This window comes from Myxine glutinosa, chromosome 11 (genome assembly GCF_964187855.1).
Source record: "Myxine glutinosa chromosome 11, kmMyxGlut1.1, whole genome shotgun sequence".
NCBI lineage: Eukaryota > Metazoa > Chordata > Myxini > Myxiniformes > Myxinidae > Myxine > Myxine glutinosa.
In genome coordinates this window covers 36,935,092-36,953,635 of record NC_136271.1, presented here as the reverse complement: position 1 = coordinate 36,953,635, position 18,544 = coordinate 36,935,092, and the positions used below count along the sequence as shown (strand labels likewise).

General features: G+C 42.1%; 1 protein-coding gene across 4 annotated transcripts in view; it reads right to left on the bottom strand.

Moving 5' to 3' along the window:
* The window catches only part of MTDH (metadherin), a 69,357-nt gene that overhangs the window by 7,629 nt on the left and 43,184 nt on the right, over window positions 1-18,544 (bottom strand). For 2 of the 4 annotated variants that reach the window (XM_068130492.2, XM_068130490.2), the window contains 3 exons: window positions 17,918-18,193; window positions 7,831-7,926; window positions 792-901 (listed from right to left, as the gene is read on the bottom strand). In XM_068130492.2, the coding sequence (XP_067986593.1) occupies window positions 792-901; window positions 7,831-7,926; window positions 17,918-18,193 (482 nt within the window). The remainder of the gene's footprint in view (window positions 1-791; window positions 902-7,830; window positions 7,927-17,917; window positions 18,194-18,544) is intronic. The other 2 variants (XM_068130491.2, XM_078786564.1) reach the window with 1 other exon arrangement.

Below are 18,544 nucleotides of genomic sequence, written 5' to 3'. Positions count from 1 at the left end.
AATTGGTAAGGTAGCTAGTTAAATAAAGAATTCAAGGTGGTGTGTAGGCAGCAGTGATGGTAAAATGTAAATAAATTTTGATAAATAAACAATCCCGTACTATTTTCTTCCATAATTTTTTTTTACAAATTGCCAAAATTCGAAAATAAAATGGCGTGTCCATCGAATTTTGGCTCCGACCCCCAAATATTTCGACATGACTCACGACCACATTTTATTACATAACTGTGCTGAATATGAATGAATGTAATGCATCCAGTCATTTTTGAGTGGATGCTCCACATGGAAGCAAGGACGGATGGACTGATGGCACCCAAAATATAAGCCCATAAGCAGGCCGACACCCTGTTGTTGGTTCAAAATTTGATAGAACATGAGATGCAGCCGATATTTCTTGCCTATCTGGCATCCACTCTGCTCACCAAGCTTTCAGCATATTGGGGCCAATTATTCCCCTCTCCTCCCCCCCTCACTTAATACTTATGGAGAGGAGTCCAAAGCTCTCAACATCATTGGCATCCCCCACAAATAAGCAGAACACGGACGTTTTTCTCCCAAGGTAGGTAGGTGACCTCTCTTCTGGTCTTTGTCCCTGACGCTTTTTCAGCCCCTCTGCCCCTGCCCAACCCCTCTAGGATGCATGCCCTTCAACATCCATTACCCAACCTTTTCATGAGCCAAAACAGAGTACACGGTTTTCTTTTAGGCACTTTTAACACAGAAAAAAATATGAAGAAAATTTATATCAAAACAATATTTAAAACTATTCTACATTTGAATTGCTGCCCCACCATCTCCTGCAGGTGTGGCACCACAGTAGTTGAAGTGCTGTTTGTGCAGTGACCCCACTCCTCTGCAGGAGCCCTCCAGTCCGAATTGGGATCAATTGAAGCAAATTCTTCTGCTCACACAAGGATCAGGAAAATCATATGCTGCTCCACACGGAAGAACAATTTTTCACCTCTCCATACAATCACAATCTCACATGGCTGAGAACACTGGCAGCACATTTGTTAATCAAGAACCGCCGTTCACATATCGATTGAGAAATGAGCAGAGATACTCGCACCAAACAATGCTGTGATAAAAATAAATAAATAACCACCTGAGGTCCTCTTTATTCTAAGACAAAATGGTGGCACAGTTAATAAATAAGTACAGTATTTATGATTTCCTACAGCACCTAAAGAGCTGACAGGTTTGCTCGGTGGTAGTTTCTCGTCTGGGTTCAATATCAAACCTGCCTAGTCTTGGTTCAGTGCTTCACCGTTTCTCTCATTAGGTTCAATTCCTGAGCTGATTTTAAAGCTTTCCTACACCTACTGAAACAATGTTCCTCCCGTTCTGCGATTCCTCTTCTTATGCTGTGGTGCATGCATTTGCTCTTGCTCCACAGTTTTTCATTCACCAAATTTCCTCTGTCGATTCATTCTTCCTGTTCTGCTCTTCCATGAGCCTCATTGCCTGCATAATACCCCAAAAAAACAAAACAAACTCGAACTATAATTGCAGACATTCTTGATGTTTACCCGTTTCTGTCTTAAGGGGTTGTGGAAAAATACATCTATATAATGTCTTGTCTCGATTGGTTCAAATGCAGACGTGGTAGATGAAAATCTTTAATTTCACGACCATTATGGACCCACTGTGGAAACCACTGTGAAAGTTGTGGAAACCTAACCACTGTGAAAGTGAAACCACTTCACCCACTGTGAAAAGAAAAAGACAAAATTGTCTGTCCACTTAAATGTGTAGAGGCTCTGCTATAGCATCATTTTGCCAATTACTGTCTGGATGGATACAGCAGCATGGCAAGCCAAATATTTTGCAAGTATTTTGACCTTTGAGGCCTGTACAATCCTGAAAGTGACTAATCCAAAAAATTTCTACGCATCCTGATAACGGCTGGTTGAAAGCACCACTGTGGCATATTGATCTCCTATAGCCTCAAATACAAGGGCATGGCAAGGAAAAATGTATGATTTTTAGCTCATTTGGAACGAACGTTCAGGGGAGCTTATGCGATGGCACGTCGTCTGTCCGTCCGTCAGGCCATCCGTAAACACTTGAAACTTCTTCTCCGAAACCGCTGATGGGATTGCGACCAAATTTGGCACAATAATATTTGTTGGGTTGTGACAAGTTTGTTCACGGCATTTATTTATATTTAAAAAAAAAAAAAAAAAAAATCAGGGTCTAAGAGGTCAAAGGGTCAAAAGGCCTTCATACCGGGGGTCAAAGTGCATCCATGTTTGACCCCTCAAAATAGGAATTTGCTTTTTTATCTGAAACTACAGATAAATATTTTTATCTGAAAATCATTGATTAAAGCTACATTTCCCTCGAAAGACTCATATGAAGCCCAATTGTATTAATTTGTTTCTGTAAGCAAATAGACAGATTTTAAATAAATTAATGTTGTATTTGTTTTCAGAATCGGTAACGATGGAGCCGCTGTTGACGTTTAAATGGCCATGTGAGGTGGATTTAGACGCCTGTATTTTCTGTCAGGAGGACAACAAACCGAAAGACAGCCTTCGACATGGGGGTGAAAAGGGTTTCATCGAAATTGAAAGCACATAGGAGGAAACACCTGAAAGACAGTAAAAAACGCGTCTCAAAAGAAATAAAGCGACTGACTAGAGGATGTATCAGCCGAAGTGATGAACCAAACCCGTACTGGCATAGAAGTTGTTACAGTAAGTACACAAACAAAAGCAAAGTTATGGTTTTTAGAAGCGTTGCAGTCTCATCGAGAAAACATAGCAGCATCCAGTGTATCCATGCCAGATTCAGCTGCAGCATGTAATATAGCATGCCAAGAAGTCTCGTTAAGCCCATGGACTGGAGTTCTTGCATTTTCTGTCAACAGGTCAAACTCAAGGATGATGTCCGCCATGTTATGACACATCCAATTAGCCGTCACATTCTGGAAGCAGCACAGTATGACCACACAATTGCTTTGCGCTTGGCTAATGTGTCTGACTCTGACCTCACAGCCCCTGAAGCGAAGTATCACCTCCCGTGTTTCACGACATTCAAGCGATCAACAGGAACAGCCAAAGATGGTGCTCTGGCTATGCAACAAACTTGTATATGCTGCGGAGAAAGGCCATGTAATCAGTTGAATGATAGGTGGGAGCGATATGTGACTTTGTGCCTCGACTCTGGTAATGAAATACCTCGGTCCTTCATGAGTCGCCATGCATCTTTCAAAGATCAACTTCAGGCAAAGTTATAGGGTGTGGCTCACTTTATCAAGCCATTGGAGACAGGTTTGTATGAGAGACCAATATTACTGGTGCCCTGAATTGTGCTCTAACTCATCTCCATCCAAAGACACCGTTGAGGACGACATGTTCACAATGCTAACGTACGAACCTGAAGAAGACTTTTTTCTTTCACCGATTCACATTGGCTTGAAAATCCGTGGTGGCCTCCTTGCTCATCCAGGTCAACTTGGTCTTACTGTCAGTGAAGAAGCTGCCTTAGCTTGTGTTCCTGATAGTTTTGAACATGTTGCGTATCATATATGGAGGGCAGAAAGTCTTTGAAGAGGAAGAAGCCAAAGGTGAGGAGGTTGTAGCAAGGCGAAAAGTGTTGAACACCACACAGGACATGGTGTTAGTGCAGAGAAGAAGAAAACACCCAAACACATATTCCTTGGATGCACTCTGCATGAAGCAACACAATCCAAGGATCTTGATAAGTCGTTTCATAAAGCAGGTCGTGTTGTATGTTATGAACAGATTTTACAAATTGACAATTGCCTGGCTGAACGCACTAGCCAATCCATGGATCATGAAACGGATACCGTTATTCCACAAATGTTTGGAGACTTGGCAAGACACATTTTCAGAGTTTGTATTTCAGAAAGGTCATCAACAGCAGCACATCGATGTAGTTTTCAAACAGGTACAGACAATACTCCATCAAGTCAGACACGAGACAGACGGTTAAATCATATTGACCTGTTCGGCATGCTAATGACGGAAGATGTGTCCCACTGCTCGCCAACTGGACCAATTTCACATCTCTGCCAGAGAATAAGGCAGATCTTGCCATGTTTGTTTCACACGAGCTCCTGGCATGTTCTGACTAGGAAATTGTTGTGGCAGGCTGTTTCCATGATTAACGGGAAGTTAAACCACCACAAGAGTCAACTGACCTCACCAATCTTAATGCAGCACACAAAGAGGCAGACACCAGAATGATATTCCAGTGTATAAACAACAGTTGCCAGACGATTGTGGTGTCGGCAAGAGATACGGATGTCCTCATCTTGTTGAACGCACACACTCATCACATCAGTTATAAAGATTTATGGATGATGTCTGGAACAGCGAAGAAATGTAAATATATCAACATCAGAACCCTTCAAGATCAGCTTCATCATGAGGCTGTACAAGCACTCCTTTCATACCATGCATTGATAGGGTGTGACAGCACGCCGTATTTCTTTGGATGGAACAGCGGTCCTCTTGGAAATGCTTCCAACAGAACGATAGCATGCTGGCTGGACTAGGGGAAGGTGAACTCAGACGAGAAACTGGCTCTCAGCTGCTGCTGAGAGATTTATCTGCCGAATGTACAACTTTGAACAAGTTGATTCTACTGTCAAGGTTTGCCGTTTGATGTTCTTCAAAACAAACAAGCCAGAACCTATGCTACCAACGAGCAATGCACTATGCTTCCATATCATGCGGTCCAATCACCAAGCATTAATTTGGAAGCAAGCTAATTGTCCTGATCCCAAAATAGTAGAACCTGAACAGTGAACATGTAGTTACTCCCGCCAGGGAGTAATGCATTCGATCGTGTCCGTGTGTGTGTGTGTGCTCGTGTGTTTGTGAACAAGATATCTGGAAAAGTTCTGAACGGATTTGGATGAAGGTTGGTGGGATGATTGCCCTTGGGATAAGGAAGAAGAATTGATTAGTTTTTGGTGAAGCTCAGGATATTATTCCAGATCCAGGAATTTTTTGAAGGATTGTTTACCATTGGAAGATAGGGCTCATTTTTTAAACATTATCTTCTATATATTCTATATTTAACATTGTGATATGAAAATAGTTTTCATATTTGTTGTAAATGTAGTTTAAACTCATGGTTATGTGTTATAGCGGTGTATTTTGTTAGCAGCGTCGTCTTCAAGGTTCTTTTTTTTTTTCTAATAAAGACATATTCTGTCATTTTAAAACCACCAAAGCATGTATTAGGTTTCCCCGTTTCATAAAATGTATCGTTTGATACGTATAATGCTTTAAAACTGTTTTTTAGGGGTTTTTTTTTAAATCTCAGAAGAGATATCAACATTTACCTCAGCGAATGTCAATCGCGGTGTCAGTATTTGATGAACTTATAAAGACTTAGGTGAGTTATAAGTGTGACCAGCATGTGCACGGGATTCTTCCCAGAAGAATGAGTGGTCGCATTAGCTTGTACGACTTAAAATGAGCGAGTTTTGTTTTGACGTTTGGGCCAGTTTTACATGTTGTATTCCTAAGGAATGAAACGAACGTTTTCCTGGCTTCCAATTTTATTTGAAGTCACACATGCCTCAAAATACACTCACTTATACAGAATTGAACGCTGAATCCGAAAATGTTAGTGAAATTGCCTTGTTTTTTTTAACATTATCTTCTATATATTCTAAATATATATCTGTGCAGTGTCCGTCTTGTGTTGTCACTGAACTACTCCCTCAAACTTTTGTGAAATCGTACTATTCCAACTTGACCCACGGCGGGAGTATGCGCTCTACTGAGTGGCGTTCTAGTTTCATATAGTGGCGTTAAGTGGCATTAAGTCATACTGAGTGGCGTTAAGTGTCTTTGGGCTTCTTGAAAAGCGCTATATAAAATAAATGTATTATTATTATTATTATTATTATTATTATTATTATTATTATATGCAGCCTGTGGCTGCTGGTTTGCATAATTTATTTGGAAGCACGTTTGTGCCGCTGATGCAGTGCCCCAATTATCAATGAGCTGGTACTCAATTTTGCCAACCTCGGAAGGATGACAGGCTGAGTCAACCCCTTTGGCGTTAATTCAACGATCGACCAAGATTCAAACTCAGGATCCAAGTATCCCAAGCCAGCACCCTAACTGCTAAGCCAACACCAGGCTAAACCTGAACATATGGGATGGGAACAACAACTAAATGTTCTGAGGCCGACACTCCTAGATTTGGACCCGATAACCGAAAGTGCAGTGACATTATTTTCTGTCCCTGTAGCACAGGCTGCAAGACACTTCGCTGCACCTGCAAGAAAGCAAAAATGCCTTGCACCAGTTCCGGCCATGGAGAGTTGATGACATATGCCAAGTTTCAAAATTTTTTCATTGGTGGTTTCAAAGATTGTCCAATTTTTTCCCCTTTAATCTAATATGGCTGCCATAACATGTGACCTATGACATATGTGGTATCAATAAGATATCCTCCATAGGGAGTACCTCCTATGTTTAAAGTTTTGCATTGCTTGAACAAGCAGTTGCAGAGAAATGCATTTTAAACCGAAAATATATATACGTGGACAAGCATGCTGCAATAGTCTCGCAACTCCTTTGGGGCGAGACGAATTAGCAAAACGTTAAATGATTATCCAGTATGATCTTTAGACAGCCAAAATAGAAGAAAAACAGTTCAGGGGGATGCAAAATGCACAGGAACAAGCATTCTGAGTATTGCGCTGCAATACATGTCCCCCACCGGCAGTCTGTCGTCCGGAAAACTGTTGGGGAAATTACCAAAGTTCAAAGTGCCATAACTTTGTCAAAAATGATCTAAATGTCGTGAAGTTCGAACCTGATCTGTAACTTATCATGAGGAAACCATGTACCAAGTTTGAAATCATTCGCATTAAGAGTTTAGAAAAAAAGTCCGGAAAACTGTTCTTTGTGTGACGGACGGACAGACGGACAGACTGACAGATGGAGGGACTGAGTGCAAACCTATAGTCCCCTCCGGTGTACACCGGTAGGGGACTAATAAAATGAAACAACAAGGAAATTTGACACAGGAGGAGGCCATTCGGCTCATCATGCCTGCGTTACACCAACGCCAGATCAAATAAACCCGTCAAGTTCAAGACTTGATTTAGTTGGGGTGGAGTGGGGAGACATGGTGGAAGGAGTGGGGTTGAGAAATGTGTGGCAGGCTTAGGGAGGGACATCAAAAATCCTGTTTTCTCTTTGTCATTATGGGGTATTGAGTGTAGATTGATGAGGGAAAAAAACGAGTTAAACGATTTCAATATAAGGCTGCAACATAACAAAATGTGTAAAAAGTGAAGGCGTCTGAATACTTTCTGAATGCACTGTGTATATATAATATATATATATATATATATATATATATATATATATATATATATATATATATATATATATATATATTTATATATATATATATTGTATAAACCTATATATATATATATATATATATAGATAGATAGATATATTTGTGGGGGGGTGGGGGGGGGTGGGGGTTGTTGTCTTTTATTTATGTAATTTTTTGTGGGTGGGGGGTGGGCGAACACAATTTTGGGGTGAGGAATGTACAACACTGACCACACTGGCCCTCGACGAGACCCTCTCATCGACAACACAATCACCATTCACGGATGTACACAATCACCCATCCACACTCAAGCTGCCTCCAATCCTGACCATCTACCCTGATGTTCTGTCCTGATTCTTCTAGGTATGGTACCTAATTCCACTTTAAACATATCTACTGCTTCTTCTGCCAAATACCTTTCCAAGGAGACTATTCCGTGCATAAACCATTCCATGTATAGATGCACAAGAAGGGCCACCTTACCATCTATGTGCCACGGGCCTCGTCTCTCGGGTTCTGAGGCACTCCAGTTGGGTGGGTGTGCCAAAGCTGTTTGAACAGGCAGACTCTTTGGTAAAACTGTAACATAGCCCCACCGTGCAAGACCAAACTGTAAGCATGCATGAAAAAATATAACAGCAAACACAAGAATATATATATATAATTTTTTATTTTCTTTTATTTTAAAGCAAACAATGTGAGGGTAACTATATGTGAGGCAACTACATGTATATAGCAGTAACTACAATAACACTAATAACCAGGTGGCCTTCAATACGAGAAAGCTCAGCGCACATGCTTAGAACCCCTTTGCAAAAATGTTGATTATGGCATGTTAACATATTGTGTGTGCGAGATAAGGATTGTTACCTAAAATGTCTCACAATTCTTCCACAAGATAAGCTGAAAATACATGGAAAAGTACTTGAAAGAAAGGGATATGACTCTGCACAAAAAGAGTTGGAGAACTTTCTCAGTTAACCCAAAAGATTGAGATCTTGCAACTACCCTTACTGAAAAAACTCCCGACGACGTGGTCTTCTTGCAAGGCCCGAAGCATCGTAGATGAGCGCGCGTTATACAAAACCCCCGACGGATCATTACAATTGAATGAACTTTGAACCTTGCAGGAGTGCCTCCAGTGATCAGGCAGCCTTGTTGATATATTTAATGGATGGCTGCAATTGGAAAGACAATGCTGTAAGTTACTACCAACAGAGCAATGGCTACTGACTTGGCAGCAAAGGACATCTCCATGACATGATAATACACAAATCTTGTACCCGCTATTATTTATGTGGGATTGCGACGTACCAGACAGACTGCCTTGAGGGGGACTGCATCCGATTTGGGTGCTTCTAAACAGACCAAGACCAAGTTTAAAATGATATTTACTCAAGCATGTGGGGGGTGGGGGTAATGTGGGAGCCGAGAGGGCTGTTATAAATATATTGTTTGTTTGTTTCTGGAGCACACAATAAATTACACTTAAATTGAGGTGTGTGTGTGTGTGTGTGTGTGTGTGTGTGTGTGTGTGTGTGTGTGTGTGTGTGTGTGTGTGTGTGTGTGTGTGTGTGTGTGTGTGTGTGTGTGTGTGTGCAGCCACTCACTTGTATTATCAGGAAATGGTAGGAACTGGATACTATATGTCATACATGGATATTTCTTGCATTTTCTACATTTTCGTGAGTCCAATTTGCATCCAGGAACACAACAAATAAGGCTTACCAATTTGAAATTTCCACTCTTTCATTTCAATTGGGGGTCCTCAAATATTTTTGAACATGGGCGAGAACCAAAATTCCTTAGCACCTCGCGGGCCACACAACGAAAGACATGTTAAACTAGAATGGCACTCGTTAAATGGAGAGCATACCACAGCCAGGCTGAACAGTTTACGTTTTGTATCCCACCGATAGGCCAGATCTGGATTTGGACCTGGACCAAAATCGAATCGGCTCGTTCTTGTCGCCGAACCAGCTCATCCGCCCAGTTTTGTCATAATCCGTCCACAACTATTTGAAATATGCTATATATCGTTTTTGGCCCAATCACTCAATGGAGAAGAATCACTTCGGATTTTTAAAAAATTCTCGTATCCGGATCAGTGTTCGGATCTTCACCAAAATCGAATAGATTCGTCCTTGTCACACACATCCAACCTGTCCACCAAGTTTCGTCTGAATCTCTCCATGGCTTGAGATATTTTCTTGTACATAAGCAGATATGTTTCTGTACACTTCCAAATTCATTCTGCTGCTACCATCATTAGTTACATCATCAATAAAGATGAGCGAGCCAGTTCCAGAGGCAGCCATGCAAGCCCAAGCCATGACACACTACCTCCACAATGTTTTACATACAAGTTGGTATGCTTTGGATCAAATCTAGTTCCGTCCTTTCTCCACACTTTCGCCTCTCCATCACTTTGGTAGAGGTTTATCTTGGTCTCATCTGTCAATAAAACTTTGTTCTAGAACTCACTGGCTCATCTCTCTACTTATTGGCAAATTCTAATATGGCCTTTCTATTTTTAGTGCTGATGAGAGGTTAACATCTTGTGGTGTAGCCTTTGTAATTTTGTTGTCGCAGTCTTCTGCGAATGAAGCTGGTGTTGGCTTAGCGGTTAGGGTGCCGGCATGGGATCCTAGGATCCTGGGTTCGAATCCCGGTCAATTGCTGAATTAATGCCAGGGGGGTTGACTCAGCCTGTCATCCTTCCGAGGTCGGCAAATTGAGTACCAGTTCACTGGTAATTCCCTGTGTGTTGCAAGAGGCGACTAACAGGGTTGGTGGCAGGAAGGGCATCCGGCCATAAAACATTGCTTCAAAAAGGGGACCAATGTGCCCAAAAAAAGGCCAACCCCTGCTCTGCGGGGAAAAAATGGCCTCCAAAGGTGGTTTAGTCTTCTGCGAATGGTCGATTCTGATATTTTCACCCCTGCGCTCTGGAGGTTGTTGGAGATGTCACTGACAGTTGTTTTCAGGTTTTTCTTCATAGCTCTGATGATTTTTCTGTCATCAACTGCAATTGTTTTCCTTGGATGACCTGGTGTTACGGATTCGTCACTTCCGTTGTTGTGGTTTTCATCCACTGTAAACATTTTTGATTCCATGTATTATTATTGTTGTCGTTTGAGGGAAATAGAAATTATTATTTTCAAAAGGTAAAAAAGTTAATGTTTTAAATGAAACCGGAACCGGGCGACGACGAAGAGGAAGAGGAGGAAAAGAAGGCGGAGGGAGTGAGTTCGACAAGAAAGCCGAACTGCTTCGAGTTCTGGAGCAAACGCTGGCGAATGGGAGTCACTGGCCAACTTTCGGGTTTCCCGGGAAAGGGATTCCTGCGACAGAGTTGTTATCTCTGTGACGGATCAACCTGCGTGTCAGGTTTTGGCGGTTGATTCCGCGAGGAGAATCATCGTCGGGCCGTTACGCCTCGAGAATGGGCCGTCGGCCATTTTGACTCGCGCGCTTTGCGCTTCGCACCAGGTTTCATCTCGCTTCGACCATTTTCACCGCATTCAGACGTTGATCTGGTGTGGGTGTGTGTAACGTGGCTTTTGAGTGGAAAATCTGCGTGTCGCCGAATTGGAGCCGTGAACGTCCATACCCGAGGGTGTGATTTCCCAGTCGCCTTGAGGGCGCCTTTGCGCAGCTTTGGCAGCAGGACTGTAACTGCCAACCCAACGGGATTCTGGTCTCGATTGGACATTGTTCTGACGATGACTGGAGCGGATCGACTTTGGCTTGAAGCCGGAATCAACTTTGGCTTGAAGCCGGGATCAGAGGCATTGGGAATCTTCTTCTTTTCGCTCACTTGGAGCACAGTGAGTTATATTGTACGAACCTGATGGTACCATCATAGGAAATATATATTGGTTGTACAATTGATTACTATTGTTGTACTGTTATTCTTGTGTGATCTTAATACAATACTTGTTTGTTTGTAACAATTGGTGTGGCTTCACCATTGATCTTTGACATACAGAATAACACATTTTTCTGCAGTGACTCCTCTCGGGGCTCGGAGGTACACCGTGACCAGGGGGTTTGGGGAGGAGCACGTAACACCTGGCCGTTGTCTTTTGCCAAGAACAACTAGTAATTTTTCTTTTTCATGATATTCCAAAATGTTGTATTTGCTACGCCCAATTTTTGTGCTATGGATCTCATTGAATTATTATGTTCTTTCAGCTTCCAAATTTCTTACTTTTCTTTCATAGATAGTTCTTTGGTCTTCATGTTGGTTTATGCCGATTAACTCCAAAGGCAGACTCCCAAGGCAAAAGCAAAGGCTAAACCAATAGAAGACATTCACAGCTCTTTTATGTGTGAACAATCAATAAAAGCAGAAACACCTGAGCAACAAGAAACACTTGTGAGTCATCTGTTCCAATACTTATGTTTACCTAAAATGGGGGTCTGAACATAAAAAGTGCTATTTTTCCGTCATGGTAAAACATACATAAAAATATCAAGAAATAAAAGCTGAGCTTCTGTACTCTTGCTTCATGTTCATCTTTTGATCTCAAATCCAAATTTATTGAGTATATATCAATAATAACAAATTTGACTTCTCTGTCCCAATACTTATTGAGGACACTGTATGTACTGCCAAAAAGGCTGATTAACTTGCATGCGTTCTTGTGAAGCTCAGGAAAGGATGACACAGGCAACATCTGGTAGAAATATAGAATCGTTGACATCTGAAGCTGTCCCTTCAGATCCACACCTGCTTGCAGCCTAACCAGCAAATGAAAATAAAACAAGACGGTATAAAAACAATCCTCGCCTCGACCGGACTACACTCTCTCTACCGGACCGGACTACACTACACTGGACCGGACTACACTACACTCTCTCTCTTTTCCTCTTTTTTAATTGCCTTTCTCATTGCGTGGGTTCAACTGTTGTCCACTGCAAGTTTGTTACCAATAAAAGACATTCACATGGTGGTGAACAGTTGTCTTGAAGCCCTCGAGAGAAGGACGCGATTGAAGAGGATGTGGAATGATGAAAAATCCTTTTACCCTGTCACCTCACTTCACTCTTTCAGGAGTCCCAATCTTTTTTATATACATAGTTGAGGTTCGTGAAAGAACGAGCACACTGAACAGATCAGGACCTAACAGACAAAACCAGGAAGCAAAACACACATGAATGGGGAGGACAAGATGGATACAGAAGAAAATGCCAAGGAGGGAAACCTAAAGAATAGGAAGGAGTTAATGAGGTGGGGTTAATGAGGGTAGAAAATATCATGGTTTTGGATTGGGGACGATTTGAGATGGTGGTGAACAATTGTCTTGAAGACCTGGAGAGAAGGACGCGATTGAAGAGGATGTGGAAGTTGATTCCACAGGCAGGAAAAAAGAAGAACAAATGAGTGGAGGTGAGCAGTGATCCTGGAATTAGGCAGTTTCACCACAAGCGGGTTTGATGGTGTACTGTGTGAGCCCTGCAGAAACCTGGAGGGTTAGGGGAGGGTGTTAACGGGGGACAAAGCACAGGAAGAGCAGAGACCAGAAAGGAGGTGGTAGAAGACAGAGATCTTGTATTGAAAAAAGAAAATTCAACACTTTTTCTTTCAGCATTATGCCTCCGCGGATGAAGTCGCCGGAGGCATTATGTTTTCAAGTTGTCCGCTCGGCTGTCCATCCGACAGATGCCCATCCGTCCGTACAGCCGAACCGTGATAGGTTATCGTTACCACGATAACCTGAGAACAGCTGAACGGATCTTAGCCAAACTTGGTGCAGTTGATTGATTTTGGGGTCAAGAGTTCAAAGGTAAAAGTCGGTAATAGGTCTAAAACTTGAGAATGGCTGAAGGAATCCAATTCAAACTTAGTGCAGGTATGTATATTGATGTACAGAATAAAAGATAAGATTTTGGGGTCAAGAGGTCAACGGTGAATTGTCAGACGACAAGGTAAAAATTCTGTTACCGAGCTAACTTGTGAACCAGTCATGGGATTTTCACCAAACTTCATATTATTTTATATTATGATGCAAAGATAAACCAATTCGATTTTGGGGCAAGAGGTCAAAGATCAGAGGTCATTTTAAGTTACAATTATTTCGTTACTGCGATAATAATTTGAGAATGGCTGCAGGGATCTTAATCAAATATGTTGCAGGTATGTATCAAGACGCAAGGATGAACTGATTAGAATTTGTGGTTACAAGGTCAAAGGCCAAAGGAAAGAGGTTATGTTAAGTAAAAATTATGTTGCCATGCCAACTCATGAACCAGTGATGGGATTTTGAACAAACTTGGCACAAGTATAATATGATGCAAAGATGAACTGATTGGATTATGGCATCAAGAGGTCAAAGGTCAGGTAAAAATATGATAACTTGAGAACAGCTGAATGGATTTAAATCAAACATGGTACAAGTATTATAATGATGTAATAATGTGTGCGGAGGCATATTGGTTGATGTTATGACGTCGAAGAGTGTCGTTCTAGTTCCAAACGAGAACGGCACTCAGGAGAGAGCATACCTCTGCCTGGTGAACAGTTTACGTTTTGTATCACACTGATTCGCCGGATCTGGACTCAGACCTGAACCAAAATCTAATCGGCTTGTTCTTGTCACCTACCCAACTCATCCACAAAGTTTATTCATAACTCGTCCATAACTTTTTTAAATATCATATTATATATCGCTTTTCAGAGGATCAGAGAGAGAAGGTGGATCAGACTCGGCAACGGTTGCTCGAGTGAGATGTGCATGGAAGAAGTTTCGGGAACTGGGTGGCGTGCTGATGACGAGGGGAGTGTCGTTGAAGCTGAAGGGAAAGGTGTATGCTGCATGTGTGAGAAGTGTTATGATTTATGGGAGCGAGACATGGGTAATAAACGTAGAGCAGCAACGAAGGTTGGAAAGGGTGGAAATGCGAATGGTTCGGTGGATGTGTGGAGTATCGTTGAGAGAGAGGAAGACAAATGATGAATTGCGAAAGATGATGGGAATAGAGCCTGTGATTGATGCTGTGAAGAGGAACAGGTTGAGATGGTTTGGTCATGTGTTGAGGAAGGATGAAAGTGACTGGTTGAGAAGAGTGATGGAAATGAATGTAGAAGGAAGCAGAGGACGGGGAAGACCGAAAAAGACTTGGCTAAAGATGGTGGAAGAAGAAATGCGGGCAAGGGGGTTAACAAGGAGAGATGCAGAAAATAGGGCAAAATGGAGAAGATTGTCATGGGGACCGCAAGGCTAACCCCCGCTCTAGCAGGGAAAATGGCCTTTAAAATGCATGTTGTTGTTGTTGTATATCGCTTTTCACTCGGACCAAATCGCTTATATATATCGCTTATTATATATCGCTTTCGCTAAAGGGGACCAAAAAACAACAACAACCACGGTGCCCGAAAAAGGCCAACCCCCGCTTGCGGGGAAAAATGGCCTCTAAAGGTGGTTATATCGCTTTTCACTCGATCTCTCAATGGTGAAGAATCCCTTTTTTTTTTGTATACAAGATCGAGGCTCGTGAAAGAGCTAACATTAATCACACAAAAAGTCAAACCGACACATAAAACATATAATAAGGGGAGCGGTAGACAATATGGGGAGAGAGGGGGAAGGACACAAACACAACATTTGAGAGCAGGGACATCGAGAGATCTGTGGGAGGGAGAGGGCTTGGGGGGGAGGTGGGAGAGGTATAAAACATATGGACACTGCAAGGACTTCCAGGAAAGAGGTTGGAAGGGGTTCAAAAAGGTTCAAAAAAGAGGTTCAAAAAAAGTGGATCTGGGGTGAATTTGCAGGGGTAGAAAAGATCAAGGTTTTGGATGGGGGAAGATAAGAGATGGTGGTGAACAGCTGTTTTAAAGACCTGGAGGCAGGCGTGGGATTGAAGAGAGTGGGGGAGTTTGTTCCAGAGGCGGGAGAAAAGGGGAATGAAAGAGTGAAGGTGAGTAGAGAGCCGAGATTTTGGCAGTTTAACCATAAGAGGGTTGCTGGCAGATCTTGTGCGACCTGTAGGAATATTTGAGAGACAGAGCACAGAGAGCTGGGGGAGCAAGGCCGGAGAGGAGTCGATAGAAGACAGAAAGACCACCAACCTGCCTGCGGTGAGTGAGTGAGTGAAAGGCCCTCGGAGTTAGCTTCATCGCAGGAGATTCCAATGATTCTAAAAACATTAAATAATTATTGTATCCAAATCCATATTTACATCTTCACCAAAATCGAAACGATTAGTCCTTTTCACAACCCCAACCTGTCCACTAAGTTTCATCCAAAACCATCCACAACATTTTGAGATATCCTGCTATGTATTGTTTTTGGCCCCATCTCCCAATGGTGAAGAATCACTCAAAAAAATTATAGTAGCCGGATCCGAATGCAGATCTTCACCAAAATCAAATAACTTAGTCCTCATCACACGTGCTACCTCTCTGCCAAATTTCGTCCAAATCCGTCCACAATTTTTTGAGATATCTTGTTCACAAATGGACAAACGAACAAACAGATAAACAGACAGAACAGGGTGAAAACACAACCTCCATCCGCCTTTGGTGGAGGACGTAATGAAACGAAACTATCACTCTTTGGAGCGCATACCTCCACTAGGCTGGACAGTAGGCCACTGATAGGCCAGATCTGCATCCAGACCTTAACTGAAATCGAATCGCCTTGTTCTTGTCACCTATTCAACTCATCCACCTTAATCTGAATCTATCTATAACTTTTTAAGACATCGTGCTATATATATCTCTCAAAGGTGAAGAATCACTTCAAAAAATATTGTATCCGGATCCAGATCTTCACCAAAATCAAATAAATTCATCCTCGACACACACTCAACCTATCCACCAAGTTTCGTCCAAATCCGCCCATATCTCTGGGATATCTTGCTCACAAACAGAACCAAACAAGCAAAAAACAGACAAGCAGGGGTGAATGCATGACTGCTGTCCACCTTTGGTGACGGAGGTAACAACAACAAAACATTGTAAGGGGGGGGGGGAGGGGAAGAGAGGAGGTTTGAGTTATATTAATTAGTTTAAAATGCTGACCAACAAAGGAAGCAAAAAGCCAGAAATGTATGAATACGGGAATTTCAAAACGTCGTATGAATGCCAACTACACCTTTTGCACTTACACTGTGTGTGTTTTCAGTTACTTGCTTTCATTAATCGAGGCACTTTTAACCTGCCATTGCTAGCGTGAACTTGTAATTGAAATATTCTTTTTAACGTAATTATCAGCATCTACATGAAAGAGTGGCAATTTCAAAATGGTTTTAAATCATAATTGTTGTGTTTGTGGATGCAAATCGGATTCACGGAAAAAAGGTAATATGAGAAACATCAGTGGATGAGAGCTGTGGAGTTCCTACGTTTTCCTGTTAATACAAGTGAGCGGCAGTGTACACACGCATGCATACTTCTTCAACCTCTGAGCAATACATGTAAAAATGTCGTATAATTTCTCTTGTGGCCCCAGAACCAAACAAACAATATGTTCATAACAATGCCAACAGCTCCCACTCGCCTTTCCTCCCCACCCCCAAATGATAAAGAGTAAATATCATCATTTTAAAAGGTAATCATTGATAAAGAGTAGGAATAGGATGGGGCCTTGAACATTGCCTTGGAGTCATCCACATGTTTGCTACGAGAGTGGAGGACGTCAGTAATCTATGAGTGGAGTTGGCCATGACTTTCATAGGCAGATGGTTTGGAGAGCAGGGCAGGATGCCCGACTGTGTTGAAAGCTTGAGATATATCCAGAGAGACGACCCTGGTCTCATGTCTAATATTGAGGGCCTCCACCCATTGTTGGGAAAGTATAAGCAGCATGTCCATTGTCCAAGGTGAAGTGACCTGGTCTGAATCCGAATTGATGATCAGATATGAGGCTGTTAGAGAACAGGACTGATTATATGTCAACTGCGATGATAGATTCCATGACCTTGATGATTGGAAGCAAGCTGAATGATCTATAGTGAAGAAGATCAGTTTTTGTACCTTTTTTTAAATGCTGTGAATGTTGGCTATTTTCCATGGAGATGGAAGATGACCTTGGGTAAATTACATGGTGAAAAGGGCAGAGTGAGGAAGTGCAAGAGCAGCAGAGCATGTTTTTCGGATGCGTGAGCTGATACAGTCATGAAGATAACTATAGACGAGATAACAATCCTCATCTCTAACGCACAATATACGTTATCATGCCCCGATGCAATGACCAGTTTCTGGAGGGTTCTCCACAGAGCAATGTGGAGCAGATTACATTATTTTGAAAGTCCCGTATTGACAAAAGTCTGGAAAGTCAGGTCTCAACCTGCCAAATAAACCAATCCATCAGTACTTATTCACTTCCCTTTTTAAATATCCTCTTATGAGCAAATTATTCCACGCATCAAAAATAAATATTTATAACGAATATAATGGTTTCAATTAGACATATTACTCACTTTTACTTTAACCCCAAACGCTAAGTGCTATCATTTGCCAATTTATCATCAACTCAATACCCAATTATGATCTTCTTCATTATGACAGATACACAAGATGGGCAGGAAATAAATAAATAATATCGCCGATGTATCTTACCTATGTTGGGATAAACGTTTTCTTGCATGCAACGTTTGGAGCCCGGACCATGTCCAGTCGTGGAGGGTTGTGCCACTTCACGCTGACCTCCACTTGCCTCTGCAGGAGTTGGACCCCACACTGAAGTTGGCATGCTCTCAATACCAACCCTGGCCAATGCAGTGCCCATTCCCATACCATCTTCCAGTGTAAAACAGCCACGGTCTGACAGTTGGGCCCACGGACGGCCATTGGCCAAGTCAGAAGAAGCGATGAAGCTCAAACAATTTGTCCCTCCTGTTCAAGGAGAAACACCGTTTGATTTTGTACTTGATGCTAACAGTGGATGATGCATGTATAGTAATTAGATGCAGTACTAAGCCATTCGGCCCAACATGCCTGGCCACACTAACGCCAGATTAAATAAATCCGACAAGCTAACGACTCAATTTATTGGGGGAGGGGCACGGGGTAGGTAGGGGTACTCAAAACTACTAGGTTGTTATTTGGGGACCTCAGGAAAAAAAAAACGACGATAAAATGGATTTGGTTACTTTGACCTCTTTAGCTGTAACCTTCAAGACTTAGCTAAGCTTAACAGTGATTTGCAGGCCTGTGGCAATCAAATAAAAGACTGGTCACAGCCCA